At 39.1% G+C, this 18,771-nt stretch overlaps 1 protein-coding gene across 1 annotated transcript; it reads left to right on the forward strand.

The window, feature by feature from the left end:
- Nucleotides 1-5,650: 5,650 nt before the first annotated feature.
- Nucleotides 5,651-9,297, forward strand: SMLR1 (small leucine-rich protein 1). Its single transcript, XM_009873298.1, has 2 exons — nt 5,651-5,753; nt 9,176-9,297. Exons 1-2 carry the CDS (start codon nt 5,651-5,653, stop codon nt 9,295-9,297), a joined length of 225 nt encoding a protein of 74 aa, XP_009871600.1.
- The last annotated feature ends 9,474 nt before the right edge of the window (nt 9,298-18,771 follow it).

Genomic DNA, 18,771 nt, shown 5'->3' on the forward strand with positions numbered 1-18,771 from the left:
CTCTTTGAGTGCGACCATCCAGCCAGATGGACTCTGTTAGCCCCTTTTTCCCATGGAAAATACTGGTACCACTGCTAGATGTTTCTGCAGAGGTAGATTAATATTCACCTTTACAGGTGATCAATAACAAAGCTGAAATTTAAATAACCTGTACTGAACACAAAGACTTTGAAAATCAAGATGCCTGGAAGAGGGCTAGAAGTCGACCAAGCAGGTTTTTATCTCACTTATGCTAATCTTTCATAAATCTTAAGCATAATATCAAGGAGACTGGAAACCCATTATTTTCATGCCAACGCTCAAATGATCTGGCCTAGTTAGAGGTAAGACGAATGAATGCAAGGTGGGAAGAATACAAAGATTGTTGAACAGATAGAGAACTGGAATATAAATAAGCTGCTTAGAATGCTTTATGCAAAATAGCTGTTACTTTGTTAATGAGATTACAAGTTTGTTTGATAAAGGCAACCACAGCTTCAATACACATAGATGTCTTAAGGCACTTCAATTAGCAACACACAATGTGCTCACTAAAAAGTAATCACTTCTCTATATCAATAAAGTCCACAAGTAATGAATTGAGAATTGCTGCAAGGATCTTAGAAATCACAGGGGAGCTGCCGCAGTGCTTCTGGCAAGGCATTTGGCAGCAGAGACACTTCCATTTGCTGCCTCGCTTTAGGGAAGGGACTCTTTCCTAAACGGCCACTTGTCACTGCCTTTGTACGCCTTATTGGCTGTGCCAGCATCCCCTTGTGCAGACCAACACAATAAACTCAGTCAGAGAACGGATCCAGTTTAAAAATAATCTAGTTACTAGTTTTCTCTTAAAGCCCAGAAAAAATTCATGCAGCTTTTGAGCTAGATCAATAATTTGAAAAAAATTACCACGGTAATGTAAAAATGCTCTTACTAGAAAAGCAACTAATTAGAAAATAGGCAGAGTAGGAGAGAGGAAAAAAAAAAAAAGTAGAGATTGATATAAAATCACCACTCCTAAAAAATTCAGATGATCAAAGGCTTGATGCTAAGTAATGAGGAGAACATAGCAGTTAGGTTGTGTGATCTGGATGTTTTGTGAGAGGCTGGGTTTGTTACAAGAAAAAGCGTTGCAACATTTCCGCAGGAAAATTTTACATTTAGAAACAAGATTAACAGGTCATCCCCTACAGATTGTTTTGGAAACAGGTCTAACAGCCAGAGCAGGTACGCAATGCAGCAAGTGGACTTAAAGATATGAAAGGTCTTTTCCAGCCTAAACAATTCTATGATGCTAAATGCCTCCAAATACTCTCGCAGTCAGGGACAGTAAGACTCTCCTATGAGTGAACAAGAGAGTAGCAAGCAGGAACAAAGACACAATTTTACCTTCGGAAGTGTCACAGATCACACTGTTATGACATCGCAGCCTTTGGTATGCCCACATTTCTAAAGGTATCTTGAAAAATTAGAGAACACACAGAAAATATACAAGGAAGTTTCAATGATGGGAAAAAAAACCCCAAACCCAAATGTAAGAAATTAAAAGATCAGTATGTGTAGTTTAAAAGATAAGAGACTGAAAACTGATGTTGCAAGGCATAAGTACTCTCACAGGGAAAAAGCACCAGGTCCCCAAAGTCTGCCTGACCCACTAAGGAAAAAGGAAAGCAGAATGAGTGGTTAGAAGCAGAAGGATGGCAAACTCTAAACCAAACACGAGGCCTTTTACATCATGAACGAGCCATGGAAAGAGGCAGATGGTTCTTTGTCTGCTCATGCTTTCAAACCATGGCTAAATGCTTTTCAGGAAATCAAGACTTAAACAATTTATTGGATTCTACAAAGGACATGGAAGGAAATGAAATTGCCTGTAATAATAAAGATACCAAACTACTTGATCTAATACAGCCTTTACTGAATTTAGGTTGAACAGAAGAATAAAGGATTTTGGTGTTCTAGCAGAACATCCAGGAGAAAGATGACATCTAAATGCTCATTTGGTGTTTAAATTTAATAAAATTAATACACTTTCCAGGAAGCCTATTATCTTGATAGCCCAGAAAACTAAAGCCCTTTTTCCATTCTAAATGTTTCTCCTGAGTGGTGGACTCAGCTTACCAATATGCCTTCTGGGCCAGGGGACATTGATGTGACTATCCAGTTTTAACCCTGGCTTAGGGAGAAACAGGAGTCTACACCACCTCTTCTTTCCACCATAACTACACAAACATTGATTTTTTAAATGTTTCAGTCTTGCAGCAACTTTTTCAGTGTTTTCCCTGAGGAGGAGTAACCCCAGCTCTTCCAGCTCAGCTGCAGTGCACACTGGCAATTTGCCTGTATGAATGTGTGCATCTCGGCTACTGCTCAAAAGGCTCTCAGTCACTTGCAGTAACGAGTTTTTTTGTTTATTGTGGTTGAGTCTTCACAGGCAGATCTTACCCCTTCCTCTCAGCTCCAGTAGGTAACACTTTTGCCTTTTTATACTATCCAGCAAAGCCATCTAGAAATTTTAAGACAAAGTTTTCCTTTGGAAACTGTGATCGAATGAAAATTTTCAGCAAGAATGTGTTGTTTAATACATGCACAATGATGAGAAGTTGAAGTAATTCCTTCCAACAAGATAAGCATAATGTTCACCATTTCTAATGTCGGCAGGTTTTGGAAATAGAAGTGATTTGAAGTTTGAATGAACTCATTTGCATTCATATTTTCTGTAAATAAATGATATAGGTGAAATAAGAGCTTCAGTGGCTCTAAAATTAATGTTCCTTAAATTCCATTTCACAGGAAATTAAGTTTCTGATTCAAGACAAAAGGAAAATTTTGAAATGGACAAATTTCCCACGAGCCAGAAAGCGAGCTTTGGGCAGATCTGTCCTGTATAGAGCCAGCAGCGCTGGGGGGGTGGAGCAGCAATCGGTTGCTTCTTTCCAGCTGGTGAGAAGTTTGCAATATTTTCACAAAGCTTGTGAATCCATCTATTTTCCCAAATACACCCATGCTTCACAGATCATTCAGGAAGCCATATATTTCAAATCCATGCCTGGCCCACATTTCCCCATTTTGCTTTGGCTGTGGTAGGCAGGATCACACAGCAGAGACAACGCGAGGTGTTGCCACTGCAGACCAAGGCTGGTCGGGGTGAAGAAGCCCCTCTCTGCCAAACGTTGCTCCCCTCGGCTTTGCGAACACTCGCTGCCATCCCAACCAACTCGGGAAAAAAGGTTGAGCTGCCTTCATAGCAAAAGCCTGTCTCAACTTGTTTCCACCTGCATTTGTCCTGATTCAATACGGGAACACTTGCTCTACACATCTGCCGTGCTGAACAGCCGCTAGCCAAGTTTTGTACTTCACGTAACTGCTGTGATCAGAGCTCACAGCTGCCATGTCACAAGGAGGTTACAAAAATGTAGAGGGTTGAAAATTTTCTTATTCTTCCTGGGCAGAAACTAACCGCTTCCAAGCTGTCTGCTCGGTGTCTATCAGCTGTCTGGCCCCACGGCAGTCAGGTGTGACAACAGACACATCCTTCATCATCTCTGCTGCATTTGACAGAAAGAACTAATATCTCAGGAGCATAAGGAAAACCAATTAAAAAAATCCAAGTGATTGTTTTGCTCTTGTAGGCAGGTATTTAGCTCCCATTAACGTCACCGTGAGCCATGCACACATATCAAAGAGAACTCCCCCCACCCCAGCTCATTTCGCAATGTCACAGAATTCGGTCACGGACTTTAGTCTCACAGACTGAGCTCTCTAATTGCTCAAGATACTTTTTTTTTTTTTAAGAACACTATTAAGAAGGAATTTTTAAAAGGATCCTGAGGAGAATTAATAAAAATATTGTATTTTTTTTGCAGACCAGAACACTAACATTCAGGATAGCCTAAAAACAAATTTTGAAGTAACGTGTTATGTGCAAAAAACCCCACCACAACAGTTTAAGGAATTTATTGATCACAGCTGACAGGTAACTATGCAAGGATGGAATTATCTGGCAACAGATGGGCCTGTAATAATATTAATATCCTCACTACCAGGCTTCTAATCCATGCTCATCATCAGTAGATCATAAAGCACTTTATGAATGAGGTCAAACATCAAGTGGGAAAAGGAAGAAAAACATGGTTAGAAGATGAAGCCAAACAAATATAAGCAAGAAATAGGGCACACTCCATTCATTTTTTTTAATCAATCACAACAGCAGATGATAAAAAAAATAGGAATGCCTGCAAACATGATATTTTCCATCACTTATTGTCAGGAGGATCCCAAATACATTACAGTTAAAAATAATTTTAAAACTTTAAATAATTATTAAGTGAATAGGTTGTTTACCTTTTGAATACTCTAGGTGAAGAAAACAAGGTGGACACAGGAATATCTCCTTCCCTTGAGAATCTAAAAATCTGCTGTGCTTTGCACTGGCTCCAGCCTACCCACCTACCCAATTAGCCAAGCAAATCTCGTACATGGTTATTTTTACCTTGTGCTCGTGGTCCAGTTTCAGATTTGGTAGATATTAAAGAAATAAAATCCTTACTATGTCTCAAATGCACATGAAACAAGCCAGATATTTTGACCACATCATAACAAGCTGCTGAAGCCACAAACCCACAGTACTTAATGTAACCTGACACCCTCATTAGGCATCAAGTTTGAAAAGCCCAAGGCTGAATATTCAAGTAAACTATCGTGATCTCCAACAACCTGAAGCACATCTCTGCAGGGATGCAAGGTCAAACAGTGAGATTCTGCATGCCCCCCAAGTGAAGTCCATGCAATATGCATGCAATAGCACTTTGAAGTCATCAGGTCTACTCACCAGATGTTTTTAGAAACCTGAAGGTATAGGGAAGGGCTATAAAATGATTAATCATCTTTATAAACCAATCAATGCATCCTAGACACAGTTCTGCCGTGGGCTGGTAACAGATGGGGAAAACTAAGCACACTGAACAGCTCTAATCCATTTACTTGAATGTTTAAGAGGTTCTTGATTTCTTTGTCATGTCTGGCTCTGCCCAGTCACATATTTTCAACTTCAAAACAAAACAAAACCAAAAACATTCGTGAGTTTCACTGCTCTGCAGCTGCTCTTTGACAAAAAAGTGCTGTTGGTGCAGCATCCACTCAGTCACTCACTGCTTGCCTCAGCAGTCTGGTCTGAGAGATCTTCAGAGCAGAGAGCACAAGCATGCCTGTGTGGTATGTATAACAGGGTCTTCACCCTGACAGAGCATTTAAGATCTATTGTAAAATTAATAATATAGCTAAAAAGAGGGTGCTTATCATTCAGAATTGTGTGTAAACATCAGCAGATGACAGAACCAGTATTTCTCAAAAGGCAGCAGCCTCACACATTGAGCCCTGCCCAGCCGACATATCCAAAGGTTTCAAAGCTCTACATTGATAGGAACTTTTAAACTTTGTGGTTGAGTAACTTTGCAAGTGAACTCTCAGTCCTGCTGGGAATCACGGGCCTACACAAATAAATCAAAGTCCAAACAGAGATAATAGCCTGAGCAAAGGGCAGAGTGTAGATGCAGGGTGAAAAAAGGAAGAAAGCAGGATAAACAAGGTCCATACCTGGAGACCTGAAGGATCTTGCTTAGCACAGTTGCTGCAGAGGAAAATGAGCATAAGTTACATATTTTCTGTGTTTATGAGGGAGTTGCCTGGCTATGTTCTCTTTGCTGGGATCTTTCTGCCTGTGACTTTACTCCTGCTGCTGCTAATTGCCTACTTCATGATCAAACTATCAGAAGGTGAGTCAGGACTCGGGGGCAATGAGTGGGTAGTCAGAGAAAACTTCTCATTCAACAGGCTACTGTTAAGCTTGTACCACTAACTAAACTGGAGAGAACTACAATTATAACAAATGTTGTGAAGTTATATGGCATTTTAGACCATTTTCCGTTTGAAAAATGTTACAGGAATATGTTTAGAATTTGTATTGAACCCTCACTTAAAACCCGACAGTTTTACATACCGTCCTATAGAATATTTTCTATGTCACAGTATAGAAGAGGCAACCAAAATGGAGAAAGAGCAGTTAAAGTACAGAACTTTTCCTCTGTGCTTTTGTTGTGCAAGTCTTCAGTCAGACAGGTACCAGCAGTTAGACCCTGTAAGTAGCTGATTATTGAGTACACATCTGTGTTCCTTCAAAGATATGCATTTGCTTTTACTTTATACATTTGCCATGTTGCCTTTTCTGTTTTAAAAATCAGCATACACTCACTTCATAAATCTATCTTCAGAGTAAAAGCGAAACAAGAAACACTTCTTCACAAGCAAATGCACAGTGAGTGCGACACACTTGGGTGCTGCAGACCGAGGCTGCTCATGGAGACTGACTGGTCCTGCACAGAAAAGATAACTGGGCCTGCAACTGCAGCAGGCAGGGACCTCTTCTTTTAGAAGAGAAAACCCTGTACATCAGGCCATCTAGTTTTAATGGGATGACCTACACTGCCTCCCGGGGTGGAGTCCCAGCTGCAGCAGCCGATTCACACATGCTCTGCTCTTATTTTAGGCTTCCAGCTGCCAGGGCCAGCCCTGGTGCATGTTCAGTTCAAAGTCCTCATCTTTCTTTTCCTTCAGCCCTCTCAAAACATGTTCTTACAGACACTGGACTAAGCTTACTCCTCAGATTAGCTGCCTTTTCAATCTTTTCTCCATAAGGAGTGTCAGGGGAGCTAAGATGACATCACAGATTTCCTCTACAGACTTCAGATGCTACTTGGTCTGGCTTGGCGAGAACCCTGCTTGGGACAACAGTCCACACACTGCAGGTTTCAGCTCTAGCAGCTCACCCATGATCTCAAAAGCAGGGACTTGGCTAGGGCTGGCAGAACAACCCTGATGGGAGTGCTCTGCAGATAAGCTGAAGGATTCATTCTGAGCTGGCCAAAAGAAGGCAGATAGCTTTACCCAATACTGCAAGGCTAAGGAAGAATGCTTATCTGGATGCCAGATCAAGCACTCCAATATGTACATTTATTAGGTTTGCTCTACCCCACTGTCTTCAAAAATCCTGAAAATTGGGCAGTTTAATACAGTTCTAAAAGTAGGAAAGACCACACATACCCAGAAATGTAGAATGAAGTCACTTTCTATTTTATACAACATCTCCAGGCATTTACACCTGAGGCTTTAATGGAGAGGAAGGGTGTTTGCATACAAGCATACCCCACAAATTACATTCAGGCTGCTAAAATTCAAACATTTCCTGTTGAAGATGTGCTTTCAGATGCTGAATTAATCAACTAGGGAAGCCTGCTCCGCATGCCTAACCCAGCTCTGCCTTCAATTATAAGTTATCCTTAGAGTAAAGTGCTGACAGTTTTTCACACACTAATAAACAACAATCAGAAAAATGGTGTAGTACAACAACATCACACAATTCCATATCTATGAAGGAACAGGAAGACTAAATACTGAGACTTTCTTCAAAAAGGCTGAAATGTAAGCTAATAAAATTCCTACATTAGACTTTGGATAAAAGCAGTGATTCTCCCTTTTACCAGGTAATCATTTTTGTGCCCATCTGTGGTAGACTTTAGTCATTACAAAGTAATACTGAGACAGTACTGAACTCATTCTTAACTGGTGCTGCTCTTGCTTTTTCTATTCCAGCTAGGATCAAGGGAAGCAGGAAAAGCAGGTGGGTTACAGATCCCCTGTCCAGGTATTTTGCTCAGGCTCAGACAATACTTTTATTAAGCCAAAAGAACCCATCTGAAAAAATCCACAGACATTCACATACATGCTGCACCATCAACTGCTAAAAGAAGCTGGCCTGCCCTCTTCCACCAAGCCCACCTCCTCCTTAGCTGCCCTTTCTGCAGGTCTGTAAATAATCTGCAGAACAAGATGTTAAATCCCACTTCTCTTAAAGCACAGAATTTTTAGCTTTGGATTTGTAGCAAGTTTCAGATAGTAATGATTTTGTAAATTTTCTGAGATTAGCAATCGAGGCTTTAAGAGAGAGAAGTGAATGAAGTAGCTGGCAGACTAATTTGCCAAGGAACGTTAGTTCTACTCTTCTCTCTTTTATAACTGAAAAAGGTGCTTGAAGCAAATCCCCTGGCTGTTCAGTGCCTGAGGGAAGGAGATTCTCAGTTTGCAGATCACAGAGGATGCAAGCTGAATTCCTGCCTATTTAATACTTCAGGCATTGCAGTCCCAGCTCTAGCCCCAAGCCTTTCTTTTACTTGACCTGAAACTGCCAGAGTCCAACGTACTGCTCAGGCCTCCAGCCAGCTCACACAAACCATCCCAAGCAGCTCTCCCTGTAAAGGCAGCAAAGCCAGCTTCAGGCCATCAGGTGAAATGAAATGATCACAGACCAGCCTGAGAAGAGACGCCTTTAAATGCCAATACTCCCTCTCTGACAAAAGCTCAGAAATTCAGCAGGCTTTAAGTGCCTATTTCCTTAGATGTCTTTTTAAAAAAAAAAATTAAAAAATCAAATTTGCATTACTAAAAGCAAGGCTGCCTTGTTTCATTGTCAAATAAGCATTTAATTTTCCTCTGTGCAGCAAGAGAGAGGCTCTATGTAAATATATCAAACTCTACTTCAGTATCATCTTTTCAAGATTCCTTAAAAATAAAACTAAACCAAACAAAACAGCACACATGTCTCCTGAACGGCTAGCATTGACAAGGGAAGCTAATATCCCATGATAAACCATTTTCTGTTAACCGGTCTTTTTTATTTTTTTTTTCTTTTCTCTGTTTCTCCATTGCTCTCCAAATATTCTCTAAGCCTTTGACAACACTGTCCTGTTCTGCAGATGCCAGCTTATGGGGGCAGAAATAGTTTTCCTTTTCTGTTTGCACCACAGGCAGCATGGGGAGGGTCATGCCAATTTGAGGCTCCTACAGCACTGCCACAGTAAAGCAGAATGTGAATTGCCAGTAAAAATCAACTGCTCTCCTTGAGGGTGTTTAAGAATTTTATGTCAATAGAGTTTGTGCCAGAGCTTCACTGGCCATAGGTGCACTCCCAATCTCACACTCAGAAGACTTTCTTCTACGAGCATGGGCAAATAATACTAATGTGCTACTTAGGCACCTTCAATTTAACTTGATTAGTTCTTACTAATATATGCCAGCTCCTTTTCTCTATAAAGGAAATTAGCACATTCTTATGGAATTTTGTATTGTTTGGTTTATTTTTCAGTTAACGAGGAACTGGCCATGGCAGAAGACGCCAGGAGTGCCCTCCCGAATCACCATGGCCAGTGGCAGAAACCCAGGAGATCACAAAACCACAAAAAACCGCAAGAACGCAAGGGCATTTAAGGGAGTTTCCCATCTCAGGAAGCAAGCTTAAACCCAGTCCTCAGCTCTGCAGGTTTAAAAATAATCAGCTGTAGATAACTACCATGGAGGAAAACATGGAGAGAAGAAATCAGTGTCGTGCCGTACAAACGAAACAGCTACTGCCATTCAGAAAGCCTTGTGACAGTTTTGCTTTTCCAGGAGGCCAAGTAACCAGTACTTAATCCAACTCATTCCACAGCAGAGAGCAAGCTATGGAATAAGCAGCTCCTGAGAGAGCCGAGCTGGCGTATACAAGGAAGGCAGTTTTATTAAATTGAAGATGCATAAATAGCAAGTTCATATAAAGCACTGGCATCTAGGAAATTGAGAATGATTATGAAGGGGAACCGACATTTTTATTAACTTGTACACTTTGGAAAAGATTGTAGGCTTTCTAAAGTATGCTTCCCATAGAATTTGGAAGTGAAATATAACACTGACGGGAAACAAAAGGACTTCTCTCTGGGGACTGACCATGCCAAATTTTGAAACCATGAATATTCTGTAAAACAGTTATTATTTTAATTTAAGGATGAATGTGTGATTTTTCAGACAAAATATTGTTTTCTTTTTGTTACATGTCGTATCACACATAAAAGAACCTTCCTCCCCCCTCTATTAGCTGTAGATACATAGTTTTTAACTGCAGCTCAGACTGGCTGTGGCAGATGCCCACAAAAATGCAAGTCAAGTTGTGCGAAAGTACTATTGCCTTTCGGCTTCTCTGTTTCTGATTGTCAAGTTTAAACCCAAACTGATGAAGAATGAGAAGTGACCATCATTACTGTCCCTGATATTTACTGTCTGTATCTGATAGCAATTGCTGTCTGCAATTACCTTTCATTACAGCTGTTTGTCATTACCCACTCTGCAAGAAGAGATACATAATTATGTTCAAACATAATTCTTAAATGTCTGAGAACACGTATTATCTGAGATTATCTGTGGTTTTACACAATTTTGGTTCTCATAGACATTTAAGAACTCCTTTCTATCATTTTATAAGAACACTTATGAGGCCATGATCTCAGGTTTAACACGGCAATTTATCAAACTCTATGAAAAGAAAACAGGATTCAAAGAGCAAATACCTTTACTATACATAACAATCCTCTATCACATTTTAACACTACTCTATTTTTAAAAATACATAATTAATCACACTGGTTTATGTCTATGCAAATAACACAGAATACACTGCATTGAACAGATAAAGAGCCAATTGTTCATGACTTGCAAAGAGCTACCTCTACATTTGTATAGTGAAAGAAAAGGTTAGGACACTTAAATGTCAGTATCTCTAATTAGATCCAGTAGTCTCTATTTAGGTTCTCAAAAGAATACTTATGTTTTAACAGGCAAAGTACTTTGTAGTCCCATTTGAATTCAGCAGAAGGTGCTGGGTGGAAAAAGCTGGGCATTTATTCAAAAATCACACCATCAGCATGAACTGCAAAAGCTAAATACGAAATAGATGTACAGACTTCAAAGGAAGCAACCCTGTAGGAGAACCACAGCAAAACCTGGAAGAACAAAGATAGTAAAAACAAGTTTATCTTAGTCAACTGGCAGAGGAATCTGCAGTTCAGTTGCAGGGCTCCCCACATCCAGCTGGCAAGTCAGATGCCCATTAACAGGCTCCCTGTGTGTTTCAAGATGCCCCACCTGCACTGGAAGTTTTTTGCCAACATTCTGCAATCAAAAGGCTGAAGACACTTTTCTTCTGATTTTACTCTTTGTATTAAGTTGTTCTTCCCAGTAAGAGAAAAGCATGCAAGTCCTCTGATCCTTACACTTCACATCAAAAATTTAACTAGCAATAAACAGTGTTTCAGAGAGCAAAAAGACAGCAGCACTCCAAAGGCAGTTCTCAACAAGGAAATCATAACAGCTCCCTATCACCCAGCTGTTGAGTAGACATTCATAGCTACTCAGGACATTGGGGAATGCCTGCTCCTTGAGCTCCTCTCCTACCTGGACTTTTCTACTGCGTGGCAGATCTAGAGCAACACAGTCCAAAGCAGCGCACACTTTCTTTACACCTAGTGCTTCCAGACTGGACTGTAGAGGCAGAATTTCCAAAGGTCTCAATACTGGCCTACTCCTACCTCCAGAAAACTCTGCTCTTGTATTTCTAAGTACTGGCAGTGGGCAAACAAAATAAAGCTGCTCTCATTGAAAGTTCCATCAACATCCTGTGAAAGTAGTGATGATGGAAAAGAATGTGATGCTTTGTTTCCTTTTTAAAGCTTCTAAGCTTAGATCTATGTCATTATGTAAAGTACTTAAGGTTCACGGAAAGAAAGAACAAGAGACAGTTGTTATGCAGTGTCAGAAGTGTATTTATGAATGCTTATCACATAGAGATTGAGACACCAAGATGTAATACATAAAGATTCTTAAGAAAAGTGGTCTTAACACATATAGCTATTATTAACAGAGACAAAAAGGTGCGTTCTCCTGGTTAACACGGTTTCTTCAGTGCCAGGGTTCCTGTAGGCTGTGATGTTAAACACACTGCAGATAGTAGAGTTCCAATAGTTAAAGCCGGGTATAACATAGCGTCCAAGGAGAGAGATCTCAAAGTTTGAGTCTAATGATCCCCCTCTGCTTACCGCTGCCTCACTCAGAAAAACACGTCACAGAATCAGTGGGTCTGATCTACTGGCCTCCTGCCATGACTCTGCTCTGCACCTCTCCAGAAGTCTGTTATTTCATCATTTGCTATTTAAGTGTCTGACAATTTCCTCAGAAGCAGCTGATACGGATCCTTGCAACACACAGGACATATTGCCAACTGATTCAGTATCCTGTGCTATGGAACGGTTCCTGTTTTCCTACATAAACCTTAGATAACAAATCCTTGCTTTCTAAGTAGACTGGTAGCTTTGAAGGGAAAAAGAGCAGATTCTTCAGTCACACCAGTAAAACTATTGTCTACCTGAGTACATAAATACTTCTGTAATACTGGTATCTTTAAAAAAAACCCTTTAAATACTCTGTGTAATGTAAACTAAACTAAATTGCAATCTACACAACCCTTTGCAGAAGAGTTGAGACAGCTGCTGCTAAGAAATGCCTTCTTAGATTTAAGAAAGATGCTGCCAATAGAAAAGCAGTAATTTTGGATACTGAAAGGAATTGTAACACATACACCTCCAATTCCCAAAGTGCATTCCCCCACCACCCAAGAAAAGATTAGTCCAGACTACATGTAACAATACAGAAGTTTAGTAAGCCTTAGCACAACGTAAAACTGATTTTGCTGATTTCAAAAAATGACTAAGAACACAGAGATTTAAAATGTTGAAAAGTGGTATCACTCTTTAACAGCACTTTACTGTGAAGTGGTGGTACGGATACTGAAGAGAATACTACGCAGATACACTGGATGCTTTTGATACAACTGCTTATTGAGCTGTAACCTCTAACAAGACAACGGATCTAACATTCATGATTCAGTAACATCTCATGAAAACCCTCAAGTTTTGTTCTTTTCAGTTCCATTACTGAGTAAAAAAATACCTGTCTTCATGCTACCGTCATGAAAAGTATCATGGTATTTTACAGAATTTCTTCAAAAAGGAAAAAAAATCTATTCAAATAACCCCACAGAACTAAGTCTTTGTCTAGATAAATTATAAAAGCTTTCTCTAAATATATATGAAAACAGTGATTGCAGTGAAATAATTTCTCTCCAATCATTCTTATCACTGAGGAGTCCTGTCTTCGTGTCACTACCACTAATGTGAAGCTAGGATTCCACTCCATCTACAACCAGTAAGCATGTTTAAAACCTTCCTGCCTATTTGTGATTGCTTCCTCTTCCCTTCCAAGAACAGAATTTAGAGTCTCAACATTTAAGTAGGAAAGGAACCGAGAAAGGTGGTAAGAATGTCGAAGAACTGTGGAATAGCTTTTGGCTGGGGAATCACTGAAAGAGAATGACTGCTAGGTGTGTCTTCAAGCATTTACAGTGATGCTGTCAAATAAAGATAGCAGAGGCTACCTTGTAATTTGTACTAATATTACTAACCCAAGTATATATTTTTTTTCAAATGCAGTACGGAAGAACCCCAAACAACTGAGCAGCCTGAAAATCAATTTTCAAACCTTCCAGAGGTGTAGTCAGGTCAACAGTGCAGGATGCCAGCTGCTCCAGGAAGCCCACTTCCACAGTCAATGTGCCTAAAAGCTGAGAAGCTCTCACTGCATCCCTGCCAAGGGTACAGTTGTTGTTTCAATTGCCATCAAATCTCACAGACTCTGACCTTTGATACGGTAAGTAATTTATTTTATTCCATCTATTTGATTTCTTCTGTGGCCAGACTAAAATTTGCCATTCAGCTGGCATTGTCAAATAAAAGAATACTTCAAGAAACACTTTGTATTGGATTGCTCAGTGCTTTGAGCACTAAATCATGTTTTGTTTTGTTTTTTTAAACCGTCTGTCACCAGAGTCGCTTGCATGTCTTTTATGGAACCTTAGTCTTGGAAATAACCTGTAGAAGTAAGTCCCACATTTATTACACATCCTTAGGTCTTAGGTGATCATGACTGAAAAGGACATATTAAATATTTTTGTGTAGGATCCATGTGGCTTTTTACTTTTCTAAGTATTTAAGCAGAATTAATTATCGAACTATCTTTTCATTAAATGGGCCAGTGATTGTATTTGAAATTGCCTATGTATTATAAAGCCAGCTTTTGAAGTGCTTTGAGAACAATTTCTTTTGATGCATGTTGCTGTTTTTGCTATAGTTGTATTATATAAAAAAGTAACAATGAAAACCCATCAGAATTGCATAATATTCCAGAACATTTGAATAATTACATACAAGCAGAATCTGTAAAATCTATTTTTAGGATTGATCACACTTGGGGTTTATGTTTCTCTGCATGACAATGGTTGTTTAATTAGTACATGTGTAATCAATGGAAGTGATAGCTACGCATGAGCTATGTTGTCCTGAAAGCACTATTAATTTTTCCCTTACCAAAGGTTCTAGATTAGTATTTGAAGAAATACACCTCCCAGTTAAAGTAATACTGCAGTTTTAAGGATTTTAAGGATTAAATAAAACTGCAATAAAAAGCAATACTGACCTAATGTCTGACAAATCAGAAATAGCCAAATCGATTAGAAATTGAAGTAATACACCTTCCTCCCATCAAAAGAAATCTGCAACTAACACTACACCATGTCAAATATACCTGAAAGATTTTATAGAGCTTCTTACACATTTTTGTATGAAAAAAATTCCATTAAGACATCTGCCTAAATACAGGCATCTCCACTTTTACCTCCACTTAGAAATCCCAAACTTGCTACTTCCTCAACAACCTCCCTACTTATGTGCAGCGCTGTGGCAGCATTCATATGCCATGAGGCTGGGTGGGGTTCTCTTCCCCTTTTTGAAAGGCAGAATGCCTGTGTTTTTTAAGAGAAGCAGGTAAGATTGTTATCTGCTATTTTTCTGGGTAACATGGGATGTAACTGAGAACGCCTACAATTACAGAGAAATCAGCATTTTTGTTTCTGCTGTCTTATGTTAGCCAAACTATATGAAGCCAAAACTAGGTTAAGCGTGCATGCTGTCAGATGGCAGCAATCTAAACTGAGAATAGTACGAAAAATACATTGCTCAGAAGTCAAAAAGAGTGAGGTGAGAAATCATATTATTTGTTTTGTTACTTGAAGACCATAGTACAGCCTAACTTACTGAACTCTGTAGAACCATTTGTAGACTGAGGGGCATTAACTTGTGCTGTGCTATCTAAATCTCGTCTGGTTTTGCATCTGAAGATTCCTTCTCTGAACCACAGAAACCATGATGCGTATCTCAAGACATCTGAAAAATACTCATACTTCACCATCAGTATTAGAAGCCAGACAATTGTGACACCCTTCTGGTAACCTTGGAGACTACTTGTACTAATCCCCGCTTTTCAGAGTACTGTGGCCTCTAGAAGTGCAGTTCTCATAACTGACTTGCTCACTTTAAGTATCTTCCAAGTTTATGTCTGAGTGCCAGAAGTCATACAGAGAATAAACAACTTTATTTTTTAACAGAATTACAGAAAGCAAAATATCACTTAATACAACTTCAAGCTGCTATAAATCTAATTTGGCATTTTAACTATACACAGGGTCAACAGCAAAAAAAACCCCAAACAACCTCCCCTCATAAGAACAAAATAAAAATATTCAAAATAATTAACAGGTTTTGCTCAATGGCATTCTCAAATGATAGTACTTATTACTTTATGAATGGAGTCCACCATACACTTCTACTCAGTATCCTAAACCCCCGCATTAACCGTTAGACGAAGCATCTGCAACGTTTACCTTCTCAGAAACAGAAATGTCAGTTCTAACATGGAGACAGTGCAGTTTAATAGCAAGCGAGCATTCTACACACGTATTCAAATAATGGAAGTGTTGAAGTTTGGACACAGTAAGAAAAAAGAGCACTAAGGTTTTAAGCTGCCTAGATCATCTCTTGTTGGAAGAAGAGAAAGATATTTTGTTCTTCCTTCTTTCCTTATCTGGAATGCTGCAGACAACAAAACATCTGCAAGAAGTTGAGCATTGGCACCAAAGTGCAAAAAGAACACAGTGCTCAGTCAGAAGAAATGCTTCTGCAACTCCTTCTCCTCTATAGGCTGTCACAGCATCTCTGCTCCACAGAGAGGAGAACCTTAGAACAGAAAGAGTTACAGAGATATCAGTATAAAATTTATCCAAAGAAATATATTTTTTCAAATTTTAGGAAATGTTGTCTTTTTATAAAAATCTTTGTTATTTGATACCATATATTTACCCAAATAATCTGAAAAAAATATCTGTAAATTACTCCAGTAAGAGATTTCACTTGAAATATTTGGAAAAAAACTCTATCTAAGTTAGTAAAGATCCAACTTCTTGCACAATTACTATGTGTTCCAGTGAACAATGCTTTCTAGACTTTTTTGTTCACTTTCATGTAATCAGGAATCTGCTTCAAAAATACAAGTATTTGTGCAAAAGAAGATCGTAACCTCTAAAACTTTATTTAAAAAAAATAAATCTAAGATTGTTAAGAAGTGGTTATAAAAAATAAACAAGAAAGATTGTAAGGGAATATAGACCAAAAATGTTAAAATGGAGTTTGGTATTGGCATTTAAGTCTTGAACATCTGGCCGCAATCGCTAGGCTTGGTGAACTCAGTGGAGTAGTGATGACTTGGAATGACAACAGTTCTTCATGGTGACGGTCAGTATCATTTTTACATCTGGAATAAAAAAGAAGGGGGAAGATTACATAAGCATTCCAAATGGATATTATGTGAATGTCACATCAGAATCAAAAAGTAATCATTTCCATATAGGCTATTTTGGGGGAACGTTATTTCATTAAAAAGTTGTATTAATTAATGTCACCTTCAACCATGAGACAAACAGTAATTTGGTTTCTATCAATGCATTTCTTGCTTCAGCATATTTTTTAGCTCCTCCAAATCTGAATCGGAGTTCAATATCTCTCACTTTTACTAGAGAAAAGAAGTCTACACAAGCAATGCTGCCCCAGTCATCGGGGCAGAGCTTTGGTCACCTTCAAAACAACTAACCAAAATCTGCAACAATAACTCTGCTGCCTGAACACAACTGTCCAGAGCTGTTTCTGCAGCCCCATCTGCTCTTCAGCTGCTGCTACAGAGGGGCATCAGGGTCTTGGTGGTCCAAGCTGCCCACAGATATTCAAGGTGCTTGAAGGTGGCCTGTGTTTAGACAACTAAATGTTTTTCTTAGCGTTTAACTGAAAGGCATCATCAGTCAAACAAGTCACCAGTTCTCCAATACAAGAGCAGCGCAGTGAAACGTCTTCCTGTTAGTCCTTTTTTAATCTTTCACAAGCATTTCAGACCAAGAGCTGTAGGGCAACTGGTAAACTCAGACAAGATCATCTGACATTATCTGATGCATTGCAAATGCCATTCCACAATGTGTATTTCTCAAAAAAGCAAAATACCACCATCAGCAGGCACAAGGAACTCTTTGAATATTTTTCCTGAATAAAATTTTATGAAAGAACAGAATCACTTTGCAGCTGGTCACTAATGGTGAAACGTGGTGCAAATCTGCCAAGACTGCTTCTTCCTCCCATGACACAGTCCCTTCAAGAAAGATGCTGTAATTATTTATACGGGATAGATCATGTTGAACACAGATTTGAAAGATACTTTTTCTGGATAAAGGTAGCACTAAGAAACTGGAATATTCTGCACAAATATAACAGAAGCAGCAATCCTTGCTCCCAAGACCTTTAAATTCACAGATTAATAAATGAGAAATGTGATGGTACTGCATATTAATACAGTGAATCTTTGCAGAGCAAAATGATCTGTTCTGCTGTTTCAATGTATCTTTTTACCTTAGATCCTGCTATGCAAATGTTGAAAATACAAAGATGGTTTGAGCGTGCATGTTTAATACTGCTGTGTACCAAGGCACCAGTGAAATTACCGAAACTACAGGCATTCTCCTTGCTACAAAATAACAGCTCATTCAAAAGTGATATGGATTTTCCAAGTTCTTTTGAAGCACTTATGTGAGGTGAGGACTCATCTACAGATCCCTGCCTCAAAGTTCAATTGTTCTATGTCCTCTCCTGTGCTTTCAAAACAAAGCTTCTCTTGTCACGCTGGATGAAGCTCTCTACACCCAAACTGTTACTGAGCTTTAAGCCAATAAACCTACAACCAGTGCAACAGCAGATTTATTCAGCGTTCATTCTGATCTTTCTACTGAATACATCAAGTAAAGCAGGCTTGGGGTTTTATCCCTCTTGTTTTATTTCTGGAAATGAGGACCTAATACACTGGTCTTCTTTCAAATACCTCTTTCAACTGAGAATTTTAAACCTGATTTTGCAATGCATTCACCTTGCCTGGGAGAATGATAAAAGGTTAAATATTTCACTGTGTTTAGGACTAAGAAGTAGATGACAAAATTAAAATGCCCGCGTGTGTCCTTTCACTACTGGGAACACAGTATTCCCACCAAGCAAGCAAGATGTAAGGCAAGGGCTGTAATTGTACAGCCAACCAGAAAAATGTGACACATCCTTCATGTTTTACAGAAATAGCCCAAACTCACTTCAGTACACACCACAACAACTTGACCAAACATCGTAGGAAATGCCATGAGAGTATTGCGGTAAAACTGGGAGACAGATCCAAGAAAATCTGCAATTTAGGTTAATGTCAGACTGGACTTCAGATAAAAACTCTTACACTGTCTACTATTAGCATCTGTTTCAACTCACCGTTTTATGAAAGCATATATCAAAGATACCCCATATTTTTCAAGCCTTTTATCACAGAATGCAACAGAAAACCAATGATACGTTTTCCCACATTAACTATCTACATAAGCTTACCTGAAGTATTAGCTTGAGGGCATTTTTGATT

The sequence above is a fragment of the Apaloderma vittatum genome, unplaced genomic scaffold, assembly GCF_000703405.1.
Source record: "Apaloderma vittatum isolate BGI_N311 unplaced genomic scaffold, ASM70340v1 scaffold6560, whole genome shotgun sequence".
Taxonomy (NCBI): Eukaryota; Metazoa; Chordata; class Aves; order Trogoniformes; family Trogonidae; genus Apaloderma; species Apaloderma vittatum.

Coding starts and splice junctions, on each gene's coding strand:
- SMLR1 (XM_009873298.1), top strand. CDS start 5,651: ATGAGGGAGTTGCCTGGCTATGTTCTCTTTGCTGGGATCTTTCTGCCT. Junction 5,754..9,175: donor CATGATCAAACTATCAGAAG/GTGAGTCAGGAC, acceptor TTTATTTTTCAG/TTAACGAGGAACTGGCCATG.